Source organism: Sebastes fasciatus, chromosome 4 (genome assembly GCF_043250625.1).
Source record: "Sebastes fasciatus isolate fSebFas1 chromosome 4, fSebFas1.pri, whole genome shotgun sequence".
In the NCBI taxonomy this organism is placed as follows: Eukaryota; Metazoa; Chordata; class Actinopteri; order Perciformes; family Sebastidae; genus Sebastes; species Sebastes fasciatus.
This window is the reverse complement of record NC_133798.1, coordinates 20,570,114-20,589,031: the sequence shown is the minus strand read 5'-3', so window position 1 is coordinate 20,589,031 and position 18,918 is coordinate 20,570,114. Positions and strand designations below refer to the sequence as shown.

The 18,918-nt window shown below is 40.8% G+C and overlaps 1 protein-coding gene across 3 annotated transcripts in view; it reads left to right on the top strand.

The window, feature by feature from the left end:
• Positions 1–12,354, top strand: part of ano3 (anoctamin 3) — a 44,041-nt gene extending 31,687 nt beyond the window's left edge. For all 3 annotated transcript variants that reach the window (XM_074632637.1, XM_074632636.1, XM_074632635.1), the window contains exons 14-25: positions 1,005–1,087; positions 1,232–1,372; positions 2,297–2,461; positions 2,667–2,703; positions 2,828–2,939; positions 4,527–4,584; positions 4,850–4,947; positions 5,232–5,386; positions 5,476–5,628; positions 6,377–6,527; positions 7,269–7,455; positions 7,979–12,354. In XM_074632637.1, the coding sequence (XP_074488738.1) occupies positions 1,005–1,087; positions 1,232–1,372; positions 2,297–2,461; positions 2,667–2,703; positions 2,828–2,939; positions 4,527–4,584; positions 4,850–4,947; positions 5,232–5,386; positions 5,476–5,628; positions 6,377–6,527; positions 7,269–7,455; positions 7,979–8,161 (1,523 nt within the window). In that variant the 3' untranslated portion in view covers positions 8,162–12,354. The remainder of the gene's footprint in view (positions 1–1,004; positions 1,088–1,231; positions 1,373–2,296; positions 2,462–2,666; positions 2,704–2,827; positions 2,940–4,526; positions 4,585–4,849; positions 4,948–5,231; positions 5,387–5,475; positions 5,629–6,376; positions 6,528–7,268; positions 7,456–7,978) is intronic.
• The last annotated feature ends 6,564 nt before the right edge of the window (positions 12,355–18,918 follow it).

Sequence of the window (18,918 nt, the reverse complement as noted above, 5' to 3'; positions counted from 1 at the left end):
CAGCGTCTGAAGAGTTTGGTTCGGTTGACCAATCATAACAGAGTGGGCCAGCTGACCAATCAGAGCAGACTTGGCTTTTCGGGAGGGGGAGGAAATCAAACAGAGCGTTTCAGACAGACGGAGAAAAAAGGTGCTTCAGCACAGCCTGTATGAGAAAAGTAAAGCGTTTTTTGAACATAAAGCATGTAAACATGTTGTAGTTGAAACCCAAAATACATGTATGAACCTGAAAATGAGTATTAAAAGGTCCTCTTTAAGGCTGCACAGCACTGATCAAATACTCATGTCAGTTTTAATTAGACGTTTGTCTCTCTGCTACAAAATCATACACGTGTATAATGTATGTCTAATGAAAACTGACAGAAGCAATGAATCAGTAGTATAGTGTTACAGTGTGCTGTCCATCATAGATCATATGGGATTGCACTGTTCTTTCCACTGCCTTCGCATTAATGCTACATTTTCCACATATGTTGGACCACATAAATGTTGATTCTGAAGTGTGCGTGCCATTCAGACGTTATAAAATCCTTTTTTTTTTTCTGGTGTTATGTATCTAATAAACCAGAGTACATGAAAAGTCTTGACAGAAAAAGATTACCGACATCATTTCTGGCGTTGTGTGCAGCTCAAGTCACAATAGAGTCCGACACAAAGGAAACAATGCCTCCGGAGGGAATTCTGCCCACAGAAAGCCTCACTTTTGAAGTCTTTCAACACAAAATGGAGCTCGGGGGTGATACATTGTACAAGTAAAGCCTATTTGCTGTTGCCACTTTTCCTCAACTTCTGCACAGACACGAAGCAGCGTGTGAACTGATGGCTGTAATCAGTTTCCATAATGGGGCGTGCACGCCACCGCAGCCTGTGTTTCACTCAGGATATATGGCCGTAATGTGGTGTTTGGTTCTGGGAATGGCCCTCTGCAGCCTCATGATAATCAATCATACTGTGTGCTTCAAATATCATAGTTGATCAATAATGATTTCTGATCCCGTCTGCAGCCACAGTATTCCTGGAGTTCTGGAAAAGGAGGAGGGCAGAGCTGACTTATGATTGGGATCTCATCGATTGGGAGGAGGAAGAGGTATGTCAGCAATGTCCTCAAATGGATCGTTTGACTACCTCACAATTTTACTTCATGCAGCGCGTCTTCTAAACTTGACACTGATTATATGATGTATAAAATGAAGAAGAAGTTCAATAGTTCAAGCTGTGTGTTGTGAAACAGGAGGAGCTGAGGCCTCAGTTTGAAGCCAAGTACTCCAGGAAGGAGATAGTCAACCCCATCTCTGGCAAGCCCGAGCCTTTCCAGCCCTTCTCAGACAAACTCAGCCGGCTCATGGTGTCTGTGTCCGGAATATTCTTCATGGTAAACCCTTTGATCTTTCAATAATCTCCCCTACTGGGATTCAGCCTCACAATGAGATCACCGTTACTGTATGTTGTTTGCCACCTTTTGGAGCGTTTATGATGTGGCATAACATCTCCCCCTGCTGGATGAAAACCATATTTGAGAGGAAACAGTGACCTTTATGATGGCCTGATTTCTCCTGATTACATTTTAATGATGAGTGTTTTGTTTACCTGAATAGTTAATTGTTTCTCAGTCAATACGTTTTCCTTTTTATGCTGCACTGTTTTTAGGGCTGCAGGATTATGATAATGATAATCACAATTATTTTGATCAATATTGATATACCGATTATTCATTGATTTTAGCGACAACATATTTTTATTTGACTTTCACAATAGAATAAACAGAGCACTGTTTTCACTTCCATGCTGTGATACATCACTGTTAATGTACAAATTAGGGCTGCACGATGTTGGATGTTGTTTTTTTCTGCTATGTACAGTATATTGCAATATGAAAATTCACCCTACCCCTTTGTTAGCTACATTTTAAAGTTAAATGCGTCAATCTGGGTGCACTTTGAAAGCAAAATTAGCAACAATGAGAGCTAGATAAACAATTGTATGCTCTTAATTTAACACATTGGTTGTATAGATAATATCTATACCCAAAAGTGAAGCCAAAACATCTCGATCACCGGCTGGTGGCTGACTTTAGGAAGCGCTTGATTTGATATGCTGCAACGTTTTCTATGAGCACAACACGCATTTTAAACTTCAATATCGCAGGCGATCATGTTCATTTAATTGTGGGAAGCCAAAATTGTGTCGAGATTAATATTCCATTAATTGTGCAGCCCTAACTGTTGTTCATTATAAACTGAAGAATTCATCACACACATGCATATAACATCCTTTTCTCTCCATCGTCTCTGCTCAGATATCCCTCGTCCTGACCGCCGTGTTTGCCGTGGTGGTTTTCCGTGTCTTCACAATGGAGAAGTTTGCTGGAGTCGAGTGGGATTTTGTGAAGAAGAACTGGCAGTTCGCCACCTCTGGCACCGGCGTCTGCATCAACTTCGTGATCATCATGTCTCTCAACGTGGTGGGTGTCTGGACACGCGTCATCTGGCACGTTTACATTATTCTGTCCAACAAATGCTTCATGAAACATTTGCTTAGAACTTTGTTCCAGGAAATATCACATCCTCAGCTAGAAAGACTGTCTGTTTTTTTCTGTTTGCCTCTCTTTTTCATGATCATTATTACCTTTTCCCTGTTGATGCTTACGAGTGCTATCATCTTGTCAGGTGTATGAAAAGGTGGCCTATCTGCTGACAAATCTAGGTGAGCGTTGTCCACATACTGCATGCATTTACACCTTCATTATCTCTTGCTTCTCAGATGGTTGGCAAGCATTTACTTTCTCCCTTGTCCACCCCAAACGATCTCTGTCTCCCCCCCCCCTCAGAGCATCCACGGACCGACTCTGAGTGGGAGAACAGCTTTTCTCTAAAGATGTTCCTGTTCCAGTTTGTGAATTTGAACAGCTCCACGTTTTACATCGCCTTCTTTCTGGGAAGGTAGGCCGGCTGCCATGAACTCTGCAGTTCCTGTTTACAGTAAATTTAATGAGCGATTGTGCAAAGATGTTTTGTTTCAAGCTCTCCTGTCATGATATCTGCCAAGACTTCTTCCCTTCCTCTCCTCACTGTAGAGATATTTTTTGGACCTAATATTTCAGCATTTACAGAAACTGCCTTGACTAGAAATGTAACCAAGCTGTGGTTTATCACAGACAGGTTTCACAATTATTTGGGCCATAGAACATTTTCCAAGCAACCCCTCTTAATTGTACATAGATTACTACTCTTAGATGCCACTAAGTTTTGTATTTTAAAACTTTTCAACCTAAAAAACATCAAACCTGTTTTATAGTGATGAACAGAAACGCATTTCAATTTGAATCATGTTAAGATAAGATGAGATGAGATAATCCTTTATTAGTCCCACAGCGGGAAAATTAGCAATGTTATTGAATGTTAAAGGAACAATGTGTAACATTTAGGGGGATCTATTAGCAGAATGTTTTCTTTAGTGTATAATCACCTGAATATAAGAATCATTGTGTTTTCGTTACCTTAGAATGAGCTTTTATATCTACTTAGGGAGCAGGTCCTCTTCACGTTTCACTGTTTCTACAGTAGCCCAGAACGGATAAACCAAACATAACGTTACTCTCTCTCTCTCTCTCTCTCTCTCTCTCTCTTTCTCTCTCTTTCTCTCTCTCGCTTCACCACTCACTTCCCACGTACACACAAACACACTACCACTACTTACTGGCTCTACTTCAAATAACCTACGCTACTCTTACAAAAACTGGCTCTAGAGACGGCCTTTCGCTGTTATGCGTCGGCCACCGTAGCTGTCCTACACGCTTGGCACACGGGAGAAGCTTCAGTTGGTTGCAATCACCCACAGCTCACCGCTAGATACCGCCAGATTGTACACACTGCTCCTTTAATCCCACCTATATACCTTTTAAAGGGACTCTCTGTAAGAATCAGAAATGGCTTGTTAACAGTGACACCTGTGACCGTTAAGTCATCGACAGTCAGCGCCCTATTGCTTGCGCTCGCACTACCGACACACACGAGACTGAACGTGATTGACAGACATCATGCTGATTAACGTTAGCAACATTAGCAGTCGATAACGTTACTCGCTCCAGAGTTAACCCCCGTCACTTCACTCAGCAGCAGGGAAACAAGACACATTTCTGCACAAACTGCAACTTATTGTTACAGTGTTACAGTTAACTGCAACTTATTACTGTGAGTCACAATCATATCAGAGTTTCTATTGGCCCAAAGCTAACGTGGGTGGGAGTAATGGACACAATATGTATGTTTTATTGCTGCAAATGGTCCCCATCTGTAGATACGCACTTTTCAATGATGCAGCATAATTTTATAGTTTATAGCAAATTATTTCGCAGACCCTCTGACAGAGTGCCCAGGACCCCTAGGGGTCCCCGGCCCCCACTTTGAGAAACACTGGTTTTCTCAGACACAATTAGCACCTTTAAGTGTCCTGTTTTTCCTGCTCAGACTTTATTAGTTTTCCTCTGATTGAATTTTGCAGCTAATGTTGCCTCTCAATGTGTTCAGGTTTGCTGGCAGGCCTGGAAAATACAATAAACTCTTTAATCGATGGAGACTGGAGGAGGTGAGTGCAATTAGACATCAACATAAGTGGGCTGAGTATCGCCTTCTGTTTTAGGATATATTTAGAATCGTCACGCAATTCATCTTTTCTAATGATCCGCCTCTATACTGTATGTGAACTATTAATCTCCAACATAATTACTGGGATTTTGAGTTTTAATGATCAAAGAACAGAATGGGATGAAGTGTGTCCCAGGATTCGCTCACAGCTTTGAATTATCTGGCATGAAATGTGGATGTTACAGTTGTAAATATATTGTTCTCAGTGTCACCCGAGTGGCTGTTTGATCGATCTGTGCCTGCAAATGGGATTCATCATGTTCTTCAAACAAATCTGGAACAACTTCATGGAGCTCGGTTATCCGTGAGTAATACTTCATTATAGTCATGTGGTTCTTTCTCTATGAGCCATTAGGAATGCCACATTAAATCCTTAATGCTGTAAATTCAAGTGATTGGCAGTTTACAAACCTTATGTAATTTTTGTGTAGTTTTTTTCAGCTCATTAGCATATGAAAAGGCTTTTCTCCTGCAGAAACACATCAAATCCTCTTGTGTGCGGCTTAGTAAAAGGCTTCCTGCAGTGCTCAGTGAATTGTCAGAAATAATTGCTTTGAGTTGACAGTTAGCTACTTGCTACACTTTCAGTTTGCTGCAGAACTGGTGGTCTCGTAGGAAGATGAAGAAAAGAGGCGGCGGAGGGCCGAATGTGGAGAATAAAGCCCAGCTTCCACAGTGGGACAAAGACTGGAACCTGCAGCCGATGAACGCCCATGGACTGGTGGACGAATACCTTGAAATGGGTAAAACTTTATGCTCTTTTTGAGTGTCTGAAGAGGGAAGGAAAGAATTCAAAGTATGTTGAGACGGACATCCTCTCTTTCCTCTTCAGTTCTCCAGTTTGGCTTCACCACCATCTTTGTCGCGGCGTTTCCGCTGGCTCCTCTCCTCGCTCTGCTCAACAACATCATTGAGATTCGTCTTGACGCCTACAAGTTCGTCACTCAGTGGAGGAGACCCATGCCTGCCCGAGCCACTGACATAGGTCAATGTGATCTCTGACTGCCCCCACACCTCCTCTGTGTCTCTCACACTGTTGTATTTTTAGATCACTGCCACGTTGTCCAACATTAAAACACTGTGGTAACCAAACATTTTGGCTCCTATGGAGATAGATATGTTCCCATATCCTCTGCGTCTGTACCGCCATATGCTGCCCGTTGCCTCCCAGCAGCCCATCTCCCCATATGGTTACAAACAACACCCTCCAACCGCCGTGTAATATATGACCAAATGCTTCTCTTGGCATGTTGCCCTGTAATTAAAGGAACAATCCACCCTGTAATATTTAGAAATTCTTCAGCTGTAATGAAAACATTATGTTTCAGTGGCACAGAATCAAAGAGAAAAGCTTCTTTGTAGGTTGAAGCTGTCGTTGACGGATCATACAGAGACTAATCTAGCACAGAAAAGGCAGAGAGATGATTATTCTTCACTGACAGTACAGTAGCGTTCATCGAAGTTATTGTAATGCAGCCAAAAAAACATGCAGTACTTTGAGTAACAGTTCACAAACCATTTGTTTATATATAATATTGTTTATATATATAAACAAGATGTTCTTGCACCACATCTGGAGGCTGTTAAACACATTTTGGTAAATTATTAACTGAAGAGAAGTATATGAAGCATGATGAAGGAAAGCGAGCATATCAAGAAAGCAAAATTACAGTCTTCCTTTACACTTCATAAAGTAGTGAAACATGTTTAATCTCCTCTGGTTTGGCTGTCAGGTATCTGGCATGGGATTCTCGAGGGTATCGGCGTGCTGGCAGTCATCACCAACGCCTTCGTCATCGCCATCACCTCAGACTACATCCCTCGCTTTGTCTACGCCTTCAAATACGGCCCGTGTGTGGACAAGGGACGCCACCATGAGGATGAGTAAGCACTAATGTGTAAGCCTTAGATTAGGGCTGTCAATCAACTAAAATATTTAATCGTGATTAATCACACATTTTTTATCTGTTCAAAAGAGATTTGTCAAGAATTTGATACTCTTATCAAAATGGGAAAATATGCTTGCTTTATGCAAATGTATGTATATATTTATTATTGGAAATCAATGAACAACACAAAACAATGACAAATATTGTCCAGAAACCCTCACAGGTACTGCATTTAGCATAAAACATATGCTGTAACATGGCAAACTGCAGCCCAACAGGCAACAGTGTGCTGACTTGACTATGACTTGCCCCAAAACTGCATGTGATTATCATAAAGTGGGCATGTCTGTAAAGGGGAGACTTGTGGGTACCCATAGAACCCATTTTCATTCACATATCTTGAGGTCAGAGGTCAAGGGACCCCTTTGAAAATGGCCATGCCAGATTTTGAAGCGTTATTTATGTCCTTCCCGACTAGTATGACATGGTCGGTACCTGGATTCCTTAGGTTTTCTACTTTCACATGATACCAGTATCTTCAGTATGTTCTTCTGGCATTCAAACTGAGCTACAACTGCCGACAGATCGTTAATGCGTTAAAGAAATTAGTGGCGTTAAAATGAATTTGTGTTAACGAATTATTATCTCATTAACTTTGACAGCCCTACTTTAGATATTCATCTGGCAGAGTGGCTGGCAGTGTTGTGGTGTGATAGCTTCCCCTCTCCTTCCTCAGGTGTTTGCGAGGCTACATGAACAGCAGCCTGTCTGTGTCTGAGTACAGGGAGAAGAACAGCAGCCAGCTCATGTACTGCAGGTACAGAGATTACAGAGCGCCGCCCTGGAGCTCGGTGCCGTACGAATTCACCCTGCAGTTCTGGCACGTCTTGGCCGCCAGGCTGGCCTTCATCATCGTCTTTGAGGTCAGCCAGCTTTTCTTTTGTCTTTTGTGTGTTCACCAGCTAAAACTAAAACCCCTTGTGTCTTCTCAAGTCTGTGAAACTCCAGAATGTTTTGTAGATTTATACTTTTTTTTTTAACTTTTTGTGCTGTTATTGTTAAGTGAAAACCTCACAAGCACTAATTTAAGTGATTTAATGCTTTAATTGAATCTTGCTGCTACAGTAGATTGAGGAATTTCACTCAAAAATAAATCCCAAATTACATGGTGGTCATGATCATGGTCATGGTCCAGCTAAAAAAAAAGGCAACATGTTTCTTCTTCTTTCCTTGAAAACTTGACAAGATTTCCCCCTGACAACGCTGCCTTGTGCAATGATTTGTGTAGTGAGAAGAACTGGCATAACATGCACCTATAAAACATTACAGGGCACATAACGTGCTTTATTGTCGTGCAATCTTTGCATTCTTGTTGAATTGTGCAGACATTACTGGCAACTAAAGCGTAGATCTGTGGAACTCATAAATGATTAACGCCCTCCTCAGCACCTGGTGTACGGGATCAAGTCCTTCATAGCGTACCTCATTCCGGACATGCCGAAGGGTCTCTGCGATCGTATGAGGAGGGAAAAGTACCTGATGCAGGAGATGATGTACGAAGCGGAGCTGGAGCACCTGCAGAAGGAGAGGAAGAAGAACGGACGGCGTTATCACCACGAGTGGCCTTAGCTTTTATCCCCTGCGTCTCCACTACAGCCCTCAACTCACAGGCACAACCTCTCCCGGCCTGCTTATTGATGTGTTTTAGCTTTGAGACTCTAGCTTCACTCGGCTGATTCTGTACACCAAAGACACCCTCTTCTTCAGTAACCAGATCCTCCCACGAACCTGTCTGGCTTCAGGCTCTGAACCTGACCTCTCCCTCGCCATCCGTTCCCGCGTCCAGTGTCGGCGCTGCTCTTGGTTTGTAGCTCTGACCCTCTCCTCCCCGCCCTGCCCCGTCCCGGCCCCTCACCTGGCTTCATCCAGCAGGTTTGCCCTTGGGTCTGTGTGGCTGTGTCATGGCTTCACTGGAGAAAACCTGTGCAATTGTAATGTTTACTATGCAGATCAAGGGCTGCAGATCACCATTGTTCACTTCCGGCACCCATCCTGCACTCTCTTTGTGTGGCAGCTAGCACTCCGCTTTGACTCCGCTTAGTACAGCTCGTAGCATGGCCGCGTTTTTCCCCCTGTGAGCATCAGCAGCAGAGCCGCCGCTCTGCCTGGTTATATGTGACAGAGCTACTGTGGCACCTAGCGTTTCTTGTTGCAAAAGAGATTCTGGTGATGTCGCTACCAAATACAATGGACACTGTTCTTGCAAAGCGACTGTATATTGCCCTTGAAGCATGCTGATTAATATTTGCAGCAAGAAAAAAATAAACAAAAAAAGCATTCATCGTGGAGGATGTGAACATCCAGTCAGTTCATCTGACAAAGAATTCTCTCTGACATCATATAAAGTGCATGGTAATATTGTTTTGTATCTTTTTGATAGACAAAGTCCCCGTCTTGATGCCTGGTTCACATGTGTCTGTACTCGGTGTGAGCTGTGTGTTAATCTCTGTCTGTGCTACTGCTGAGCTTGACTGTCTTGAGTTGAGGAAATGTGAACTTTCTGATTGTGCCTACAGTTGTGCGTGCACACCACAATTGTATCAGCAACATCACGTGTGCCTGTTTGTGCTGCACGTGCTTTTTACAAGTGCAAGAAGAAATATTCTCTCTTGTCGTTCTGTTGTATGATCTTCTGTAAACTCTCTGAACTCTCCTGTAAGGATTTGTTTTGGATGTGAGTCACACCGCAGTACCTACTCGGGTCTCAGCTAATGGCTCTGAAACACGCTATACGTTGTAATGCGACTCCCGTCATGAACAATGTATAGACTCAAGCATGTCGGAGCCGCAAATCTGCTCTTCCGTTCTGCGCTCGCAGCCTGTTTTTCATTTGTTGTTGGAAGCCGTGAAGCGTAATTGAAACTTGGATCGCTTGGACATACCTGTGGCTTGGATTCTCAGCTTGCAAAGAACATCCATCCACTGTTCCTCACTCACACAAACACACCCAACTTGCTTCAGCACACGGTCCGATGCGGTTTCGGCTGCTTCCTGATTTTTACTGATGTGAAACTGAGAAATTAGGTTTTGTTAAATGCGGAGTCGTGACCTTTTATTGTGGTCAGTTCTGATGTCATGAAGCAGCATGTTTATGGGAACTCAGGAAAACAGGCAGCATGAGCGACGCATCCATCTGTGAGGCTGAGTCAGAATCATTTCCTGTTTCATTCATGTTGAGATGGAGAGTTGTGGAGTGAACAGCATTAATGAAGGGATTGTATTTTGTAAGAAATGAGAACTTTAAAGAGGACCTATTTTTCCTTTAGTGTGTTATATAGTTTTTTTGTGTATGTAAAAGGTTTGCAAAGTTACAAAGTCCACACCAAAGGGAGTTACTGGCCCCCACAGAAACACTGCTCCTGAACTGCCTGAATGCCTTGCTTCACGCCCCTCCTTTTCTTCCGTAACGTGGTGATGTCACCAAGTAACCAACACAGTCTCACGGCAGTTTGTGAAATAGCCACAAAATGTTATCTATTTGAGTCGTGTACATAGACACAAATTTCCCTTCTTTTTTTTGACACTCAGCACGACTTTCAACAACGTATTTTTCATGTATTTTTCAGTAACACGTGACGCACATGTCAAATTCCGCTCCAGTCTTTTCATAAAACTACTTAGTTAGGTTTAGGAAAAGATCGTGGTTCGGGTTAAAATAACTCCAGAAGTACCGTAACTTAAGTACGGAAGTTATGTCACAAATAAACAGGAGCTCAACAGAGCGTTCCAGACATAGGGTGAAAAGAGGTGCTGCAGCACAGCTGGTATGAGAAAAGTAAAGCTTTTAGGTTTTAGTAGAAACCTAAAATACAAGTATGAAACTGAAAATGAGCACAATAGGTCCTCTTTAACGTTGGTCCAAGAGCTTCAGTACAGGTCATGTTGATTATATGATGGTAAATAAGATTTAGTGAACATGAAAGTTACACAAATCTAACAACTGAAGATAAAGAATATCACTATCCCGAATGCATCGCACAACACTGAAACACTTATTTATTATTTTACAAGAATTGTACATCATTTGAATTTATTTATTGTTGCTGTATATACATCTTATGATGTACGTAATGTTTTTATACTTTTAATTTTGTGCTATCAGTATGAGTTCACCCGTTTTCACCCTCAGACAAACAAACAAAGTAACGTCCACATTTCTCAGGTGTCCTCTGAATGTTTTATATTTTCTAAGATGCAATCAAAGGTGTCCTGCTTTTTAAGATATATATTTTTTGCACTGCAGTGCATTTGCATGACTCTTAATGCACACTTACAGTTAAAAGCATGTTTGATTTTTCTTTGCATAGTCACAGTATTTTAGAGCAGATCCGAAATCGCACAGTTTGTAATGGAGACGTATGATGCAGGTCGTTGGTTAAGAAGTAAATGATGCTTTCAGGTCGTAGTGTTCAATCCATTGATCATCATTTCATTGACATGAGCGAGATATTTGCTTTTAAATCTCATTCCTACACTTAGAAAACTAGTCCAGGTTTTCAGAATATCTTCCCTGCTATGTGAACAAAATCTATGCATGTTGTTATCCTTGAGTTTGAAGCGATGCAAATGTAAATGTTCTAGTACATTTGTACTGTAGAGTATGCATGACCTAACACCTGCTCTGAGCAGAGCTAACTACTGTAAAGTTGTTAACAGCGTCTTAAACATATCACCGTCCTTTTTCAGTGTTGATCCTTTTTGGAGGTCTGGACAAACATTATGCTTCCTGATGTGGCAGAGTTTTAAACTAAAAGAGTATTTTCTAAATAAAAGCTTGGACTCCAGACATATTTATATTAGGGCTGCACAAATATTTGAAATTTTATCGAAATCACAATATGGCCTACTGCCATTTTCAAATCACAGGATGAGGAGGAAATCACAATACTTGTTAAAGATTAAATGTGTCAAGATACCATTTTAGATTAAATATTGTGGTGCTGCAGAGATGTCCTGGCCTACACATCATATTCTACAGACTTAAGAAAACATCTTTGTTTGTACAGATCCCCGCAAAAATCACACCATATGTTTTTCAGTGAAATGAGAATAATGATGTAAAGATTATCATTCCCTCTTGTAGCGTAAATCGTATCAGAATTGCAATATCAGTCAAAATAATTCGATATTTTTTCAAAATTGTGCGGCCCTAATTTATATAATCTGGACTGAATTTCAAGGAGTCTGATAAAATACACTAAACCCCTGAACTTGGATCCTCAGATTTGCTCTGTTTGTGTTTAACCTAATGGGATAGGGGTAATTTTTTGAATGAATATGGCCTTGGATGTTTCACTTACGCAGCTACTAATCTGTTTCCTGTTATCTTCTCCTCTCCGAGAGCGTCGGTTCACCTTCTCACTAAGACAAATGCTGCACAGTGGTGGAAAGGCTGCCTTCATGCCTTCTTCTTTAGCACAATATGGGTTCTGCATAATAACAAGTAATAATGGCATGACCTCGCACATCTCTGAAAATATAGCAGTCTAGGGGGGGATTAAGCTTTCTGTTCCATGCTATGCCTCCTAATAGGATTGTGCTTGAGCAAGTGATGTACTTGACGTGGAAGCACAGTGACGTTCGATTTAACTGTACAATAGGGTGGCATCAGTCGTGACATGAAGTGTATCAATAACATTGTTTACTTCGTTCCTGTTTACATGTAAAAACATTGAAATGTATAAAAATAATGTAACATAAAAAATAATTTGGATATCACTCTTTTTCTGTAATAAATCATGGATTGTATCTTTTAAATCAAATCTGCTCTCTTCATTTGTGTTACTGTGATGATATAAACAACAGACAAACAGCCTCTGGGCCCGGCTGATATCATCTTCATGAAGTTTAACTAAATCTGCTGACGGAACAAACCAGAGCACAGTGGAGCAGAGATTGTTTCCTTTTTCCCCCCCGCTATTATCACAAACCGCAAATCTTCTTTGCCAAACAGTGGTCATATAACATATTGTTAAAAAGATTGTGTTTCTATCACAAACCCACTATTTGAATAATGTAGGACTTTCCCACTATGTTAGGACTGTCTACTGCTGCTCAGCCTTTACTTCTAACTGCTTTTCCGCTCATGTCATGAAATCTAAACACTCCAGAAGAAACACCATATGGTTTACTTTGAGCTCTGATGACAAATGTTAAATACGTTGATTATTTCCTGTATTACTGTTGGATGCCCACACCAAGATATTTCCTTTCACCTCTTTGGCCAACGGACGTCACATACTACCCTAAAAGGTTGTGGTTTCGCATTCTTGCCACTGTTGAGTCCTATAGCAAGAATAGAAGTTCAGATTTAGATTTATTGCATTTCTATCATGTAGTTCTGCCAACCCATATAAAGGGAAGTAGATGTTGTGTTACTGGATTTTTTTTTTAAGGGAAGTAAAGAAGTGTATCTGTAGGCAAAGTATATGCAAAAATTTTAGAAAAAAAATGTGAATTTATTAACAGGAATAAGTAAATGAAGGCAAAACACCACAAATCTGCAGCATCACAGCATGCTGTCACCTTCTCTCCTGGTGGAAAAAATACTCAAACCCTTTTCTTAGAGGAGCAGTATGTAACATTTCGGGGGATCTATTAGCAGAAATGTAATATAATATTCATAACTGTATAAGTATGTTTTCATTAGCTTGGAATGAGCCCTTCATATCTATATAGGGAACAACATTGAAACACTGAAAAACATTGCTCCATAGTGCTGCAAGTGGTCAAAAATACCACAGGGTGCCTTTAATAATTTAACATAAAAATAACTGTTGATGTTAGGGAAAAAGGTAGGGCAGCCACATATCTGCTCCCAATAAAAAGAAAGATGCTCTGGTTCAAATATAAAATGTATTCTCTAGCTCCGTTGGACATAGTTCAGCAGTCGGGGGCTTTCTGCAGGGCACCACAGTTAAACCTGTCAAAACAGAAGCAGCTTTATTCAGATATTGTGCAGAGCAATTTTCCAGAGACATTATTCCAACCACAGCTTCATATATCAGCTATGTTAACCACATTCCCTTTCGTACATATTGCAGACATTAGTTCTTGGTCTCTACGAGCACCTTCAGCTGACTGATGTTATTCATACAGCACAGATTTACAGTGCAGGTTAGAAAGGTAATCAGGGAGCCCGCTGAGACTGTGGCCATAAATCCAACAGCACCGAGGTGTAAACAGGACAGGAAGCCAAGGATGACCAGCAGGGGACAAAAGAGTCACAATGACGTCCACAAATCATCATCAGCTAGCCAGGTGCAACAAACTGTTTCCAACATTACAGAGGGAGGCATTTACTTTTCCACTACCTGTACTGAATTGGATCCCCCACTTTGATTCAGACGGAAATATCTCAGTGACTATCGGATGGATCGTCATGACATTCATGGTCCCCAGAGGTTGAACCCCGCTGACTTTATTGATCCCTTTTTCCTCTAGCGCCACCATGAGGTTGACATGTGATGTTGTGAGTGAAATGTCTTTACAACTGTTGAATGGATTGTCATGACATTTTGTAGATATTCATGTTTCCCTGACAATTAATTAAAATATTTTTTTTGATCTCCTGACCATCCATCTAGTGCCACCATCAGGTCAAAATTTTAAGTTGTCCAATACTTTGGTTTATGACTGTGGGCTACCTCCGGGCCTGAGAAGTGAAGCCAATGCTGAAGTGCCTTAAACTTGCATTCTTTCTAACAGCCAGCAGGGGGCGACTCCTCTGGTTGCAAAAAGAAGTCTGATTGTATAGAAGTCTATGAGAAAATGACCCTACTTCTCACTTAATTTATTACCTCAGTAAACACTGTAAACATGAGTTTATGGTCTCAATCGCTAGTTTCAAGTCGTCTTCAATACGGCATGATGTTCATTTAGTAAATTATGGCCCCATTTAGAGTCAAATAGACAATAAAGTAAGGTATGCTTTTGGGCGGGGCTACCTTGTGATTGACAGGTCGCTACCACGGCGTTGTCCGGTCTGGAATTATCCGTGTTTTCATCTTACAACTTTAATCCTTTCACAATGTGTTTTCAGTTCGTGAAAGTTAATGATAACATTTTTGAAGACATCTTATTTAGCATTCGGTTGTACTTAGCTCCACCCTCTCGTGTCATTTCTGATTGTAAAAATACAAGATGGCGACGGCCGAAATGCCAAACTCAAGGCTTCAAAACGGCAGTCCACAAACCAGTGGGTGACATCACAGTGACTACGTCCACTTCTTATATACAGTCTATGGTTTATGACCGAATACCTGCAAACTTATTGACATTCAGCCTCAGCTGTACTTTATATTGAATGTTAGCATGTTAACATACTAAACTAAGATGGTAAACATTACTGCTTAACATCATCTAAAGCACAAAGCACTGCTGTGCCGAATTGAAGCCTCACAGAGCTGCTAGCATGTGTGTAGACTCTTGTCAAGTCTTGTTATGTTATTACAATTCTTTTTTATTTTTTTAAATGCATCGCTGTTCTCAGGCTGTCAGCGTCAATTGATTGGATTTGAGTCTTTACTGGCTCCTATGAGGTCTATGAAAGATGAGTTTTAAGTATTTGAACTGGCAGCACATTTAGAAAACCTTGTTCAATTTATACAGAGCAGGAAAAATCCATTTTCATAACCTGAGCCATTTCAAGCAATAAAAATGTATTAAAATTCTAATAATGTTTTATATAATGCATTTTACACCGCAGCTGGTGAAGGTAACGGTACAGCAGGCATGGTGGTAAAATGTGTAGCTGGGTGAAAGAGGGGTGAGATTCAGATATGAAGCGTGAGTAACAGCAGTGACAGATGAGTTGACCTCAGTAAAGCCTCCTGAAGCAGCAGCCTCTGATTACTTTACAGAGCTGAATGGATGATGGAACTGACACCTGTACAGAGGGTCAAGGCAAAATACAGAGTCTTTAATCATCTTAAATCATTCTACAAAAACTAGACATAATGAAACTGTAATTATCATCACCATCATTGCTGTTATTGTTAGTAATAGTCTAATGAATGGTAGGCCTACATGTGTGCTGGTGGAATTGATACTATAGGAAGAATTAAAGGGTAACTTCAGTATTTTTCACCCTGGGATGACGCTGTAGATGGCAGCTGTTGACGTGCTGCAATATGGTGCTATTGGGGCAAGCTGACACCGTCATTACACTAAAAGTGCTTGTTTTTGAAATGACAGGCTCTGATTGTTATTATAAGTGTCTGATATTATGGAAAGAGTCTCGCTTAAGTAGTCTCATTCTGAAATCTGGCGAGGTGACGTGTAGACAACGGTGAAATAGTGGAATACATCCATGACGGAAACGCGAGTGCCAGCCGGGCAGTTTGATGTGTTGGAGTACAGAAAGCGTAGCTTAGTGTTATCTAAAAGATTTTCAATTTCATGGGTGGATATTTAGATGATTTCGACAATATGTATGAGGTCTTTGAATTCGTATTTATTTGAGCCACAGTACACAGATATTCAGATTTCACAACGAGACTTCTCCTTGAACAGGATTTGGACACAATAACAAACAGACCGGATCAAGGAGAAAGGTAAAAAGAAAAAAATGTTTTATTTCTATGTAGGGTCCTTTCCATAATGTTGTCAGACACTTATAATGACAATCTGAGCCAGTCAGTGGCAAAAAACAAGCACTTTTAGTGAATGTAACGTTATATTAACACTGCTCACAGCCATCACTGCTCGTTTCCAAGCGTTATCCATCAAAACTGGACCAATTTCAAAGTTGTTGTCCCCATTAGTCATTTAAACACAAACACATGGTAAAATAGGGTCCAGGTTGAAAAATACAGAAGTTACCATTTAAGCAATTATGTAACGTGCCTAATTTACTTACATCTATGCTTTTGTAAACCAGAAAGATCTTATTTTTTTGTCATTTTATTGTAAAATGTCGGACGCAATCAGCGCCAATAAAGTGCAGGCTGCATCAGATTAAACACCTGCAAGTTGATCTACCATCTTGTCCACACATGCAAAAATGTGATATTGCATCTGCTTGGCCACCTGAATACACATGTCCTGCTGTTTGTGCTCTGCCGTGCAGATTAATCTGTAAATAGAATTAAGCCGCTTTTTGTGTTTACACAAATCTAGTTTGTTAGTCCAGGTGCTGGCAGTGCTGGAGAAAACCTGTTAGTTCACTGTTATAAGGGCGCTGACGCTAACAGCCACAAGGCTGAGTGTGACAATGAATCATTGACTTTGTTTGGTCATCAGCATCCTCAGTTTAAATGACAAATCGAGTAGAAATCTGCTGAAAACCTAAACCTGGAAACCACCCCTTAGAACTCAGATGAGCCATGAGCTGGTGAGCCAGGGAACTTGAAATCATTAAACAATAACAGACGTGGAAAAGGTTGCACATTTTGCACAGAAGGAATTTATTTTTATATTAGAGCAAACAACATAATGCAAAACAGTATGATGAGCAGAGTGAGGAGGCTGAGGAACAAACAGAGAGCTATCCCCTTAAAGTATAAGCAAACACTGTTTTTTATATTTATTTGAAGACAATTCTGCATATAGTCAGTGTGTAAAAACAGTCAGGGTCAAAGCGTAGGAGCTGCATCTCTGGATAATGATTGGAAACATATCCTGTAGATGAGGAGAGGGTCCAACACACACATCCCCTCTCGGAGTTGGCGTCAAAGTTGAGAGCAGGAGAGTAATTTGTCATCAGCATTGTTCCATTTAATAACACTAGCAGGGCCATAATGAGAAACATCCACTCTCATTTGCACTTCTGAATATGCATCTGTAACCTTCAGTGGGTTCATCTCCATCTGTAGAACTCCCACTTTCCAGAAGGTTTGTGACCGTATTGCTTTTAAACAATGGTGAGTGTGTGGGCGTCTGAAAGTGTCATTATTCAGCCGTGTGTAGGAAGAGAGAGAGAAATACAGTGACTGATTATAATAATACTGTAGCGCAAAATGATGTCTTGTGGCTGTATTGCATTATAGTCTATTGAGGTTTCCAACAGTGGAAAAATGACTTCCTCTGCTTCAATGTTTCTTTTCCTGCGTGATTGTTGAACATTGGTGCAGAATAGTGAACGTAATCAAATAATTTTCTCTTTGGAATAAATACCAAAATATGATGTTTACAGTTGACGCTTGATAGATGTATTTTTTTGATAAATAATGTCAACTGCTGTCTGGAAATGTCTTTATGTGAAGTGAGCTGTCATGTTATCTGCAAGAATAAAATAATGCACTGCTTACGAACTAGGGATTATTGCGGCAATAAGTGCTGCCATGTGGTCATTTATGAAGAACTTTATGTTAAACCAGCCTGTTGTCATTCCCAGGGCGCCAAATACCGAGGCTTTGTCACAGCCATCAGCATTCGATACCGCCCCACAGGGCACCCTTTAATACCGGTATGAAAAGCACCGGGCTTTCCATAACTACAATGTAAACCCATCCCCGGCAATAGTAAACGGAAGGGTCCAACAAACAAAAGGATTTCATCCAGGAGATTTCATCCGCTGTTTGTGTCGTTACAATCAACGTTCAGTGTCATTTTCACTGTACAAACGTAGTAGTTTTATGCCCAACCATGTAGTTCTTTCCTAAACCTAACTGTGGTTTTGTTGCTTAAACCTAAAGTGAGGCCAAGGGTAACTATAGTGGTTTTGACAAAGGGGTGTGACAAAGAGGCGGTATGTGACACGTTGGGATGAGAACGTGTTGGTTTAGCTCATTTTCCCTTCGATTTATTATTTTACACTGAAATTATTCCTTCATTTCAAATTGAGTTTTTTTTCACCACAACTCCTAGAAATACTATCTATCTTTACCAAATTTGTCAGAGAAGATATTTGCATGGGCATTGAGAAAGTAATTTTATTTCGAGGGGGTTTTAAAGGGGACATATTATGCTCTTTTTCAAGTTCATACTTTGGGGTTTCTACTAGACCACATTTACATACTTTAATGTTCAAAAAACACATTATTGTTCTCAGACTGACTGTCTGAATATACCTGTATTCACTCTGTCTGAAACACTCCATTTTAGCACCTGTCCCTTTAAGCCCCCTTCCTGAAAAAGTCCAATCTGCTCTGATTGGCTTGCGAGAAAAATGTGGCGCATCATGAATTACGTTTAGAGGGAAACGTATTTTGTTGCAGACTACATTTGTTCTTGACATATTACAAATATGTTTGTAATTATAGTCCGCGGAAGTCCACGTTAGGAGGAGGTCGGGGTGGTGATTATCACAGCAAAAAACTAACTTTTGCCCAGGACACCGGTGTTCTAACCTGTGTGAAACTAAAAGTCAATGTTCACTTATATTA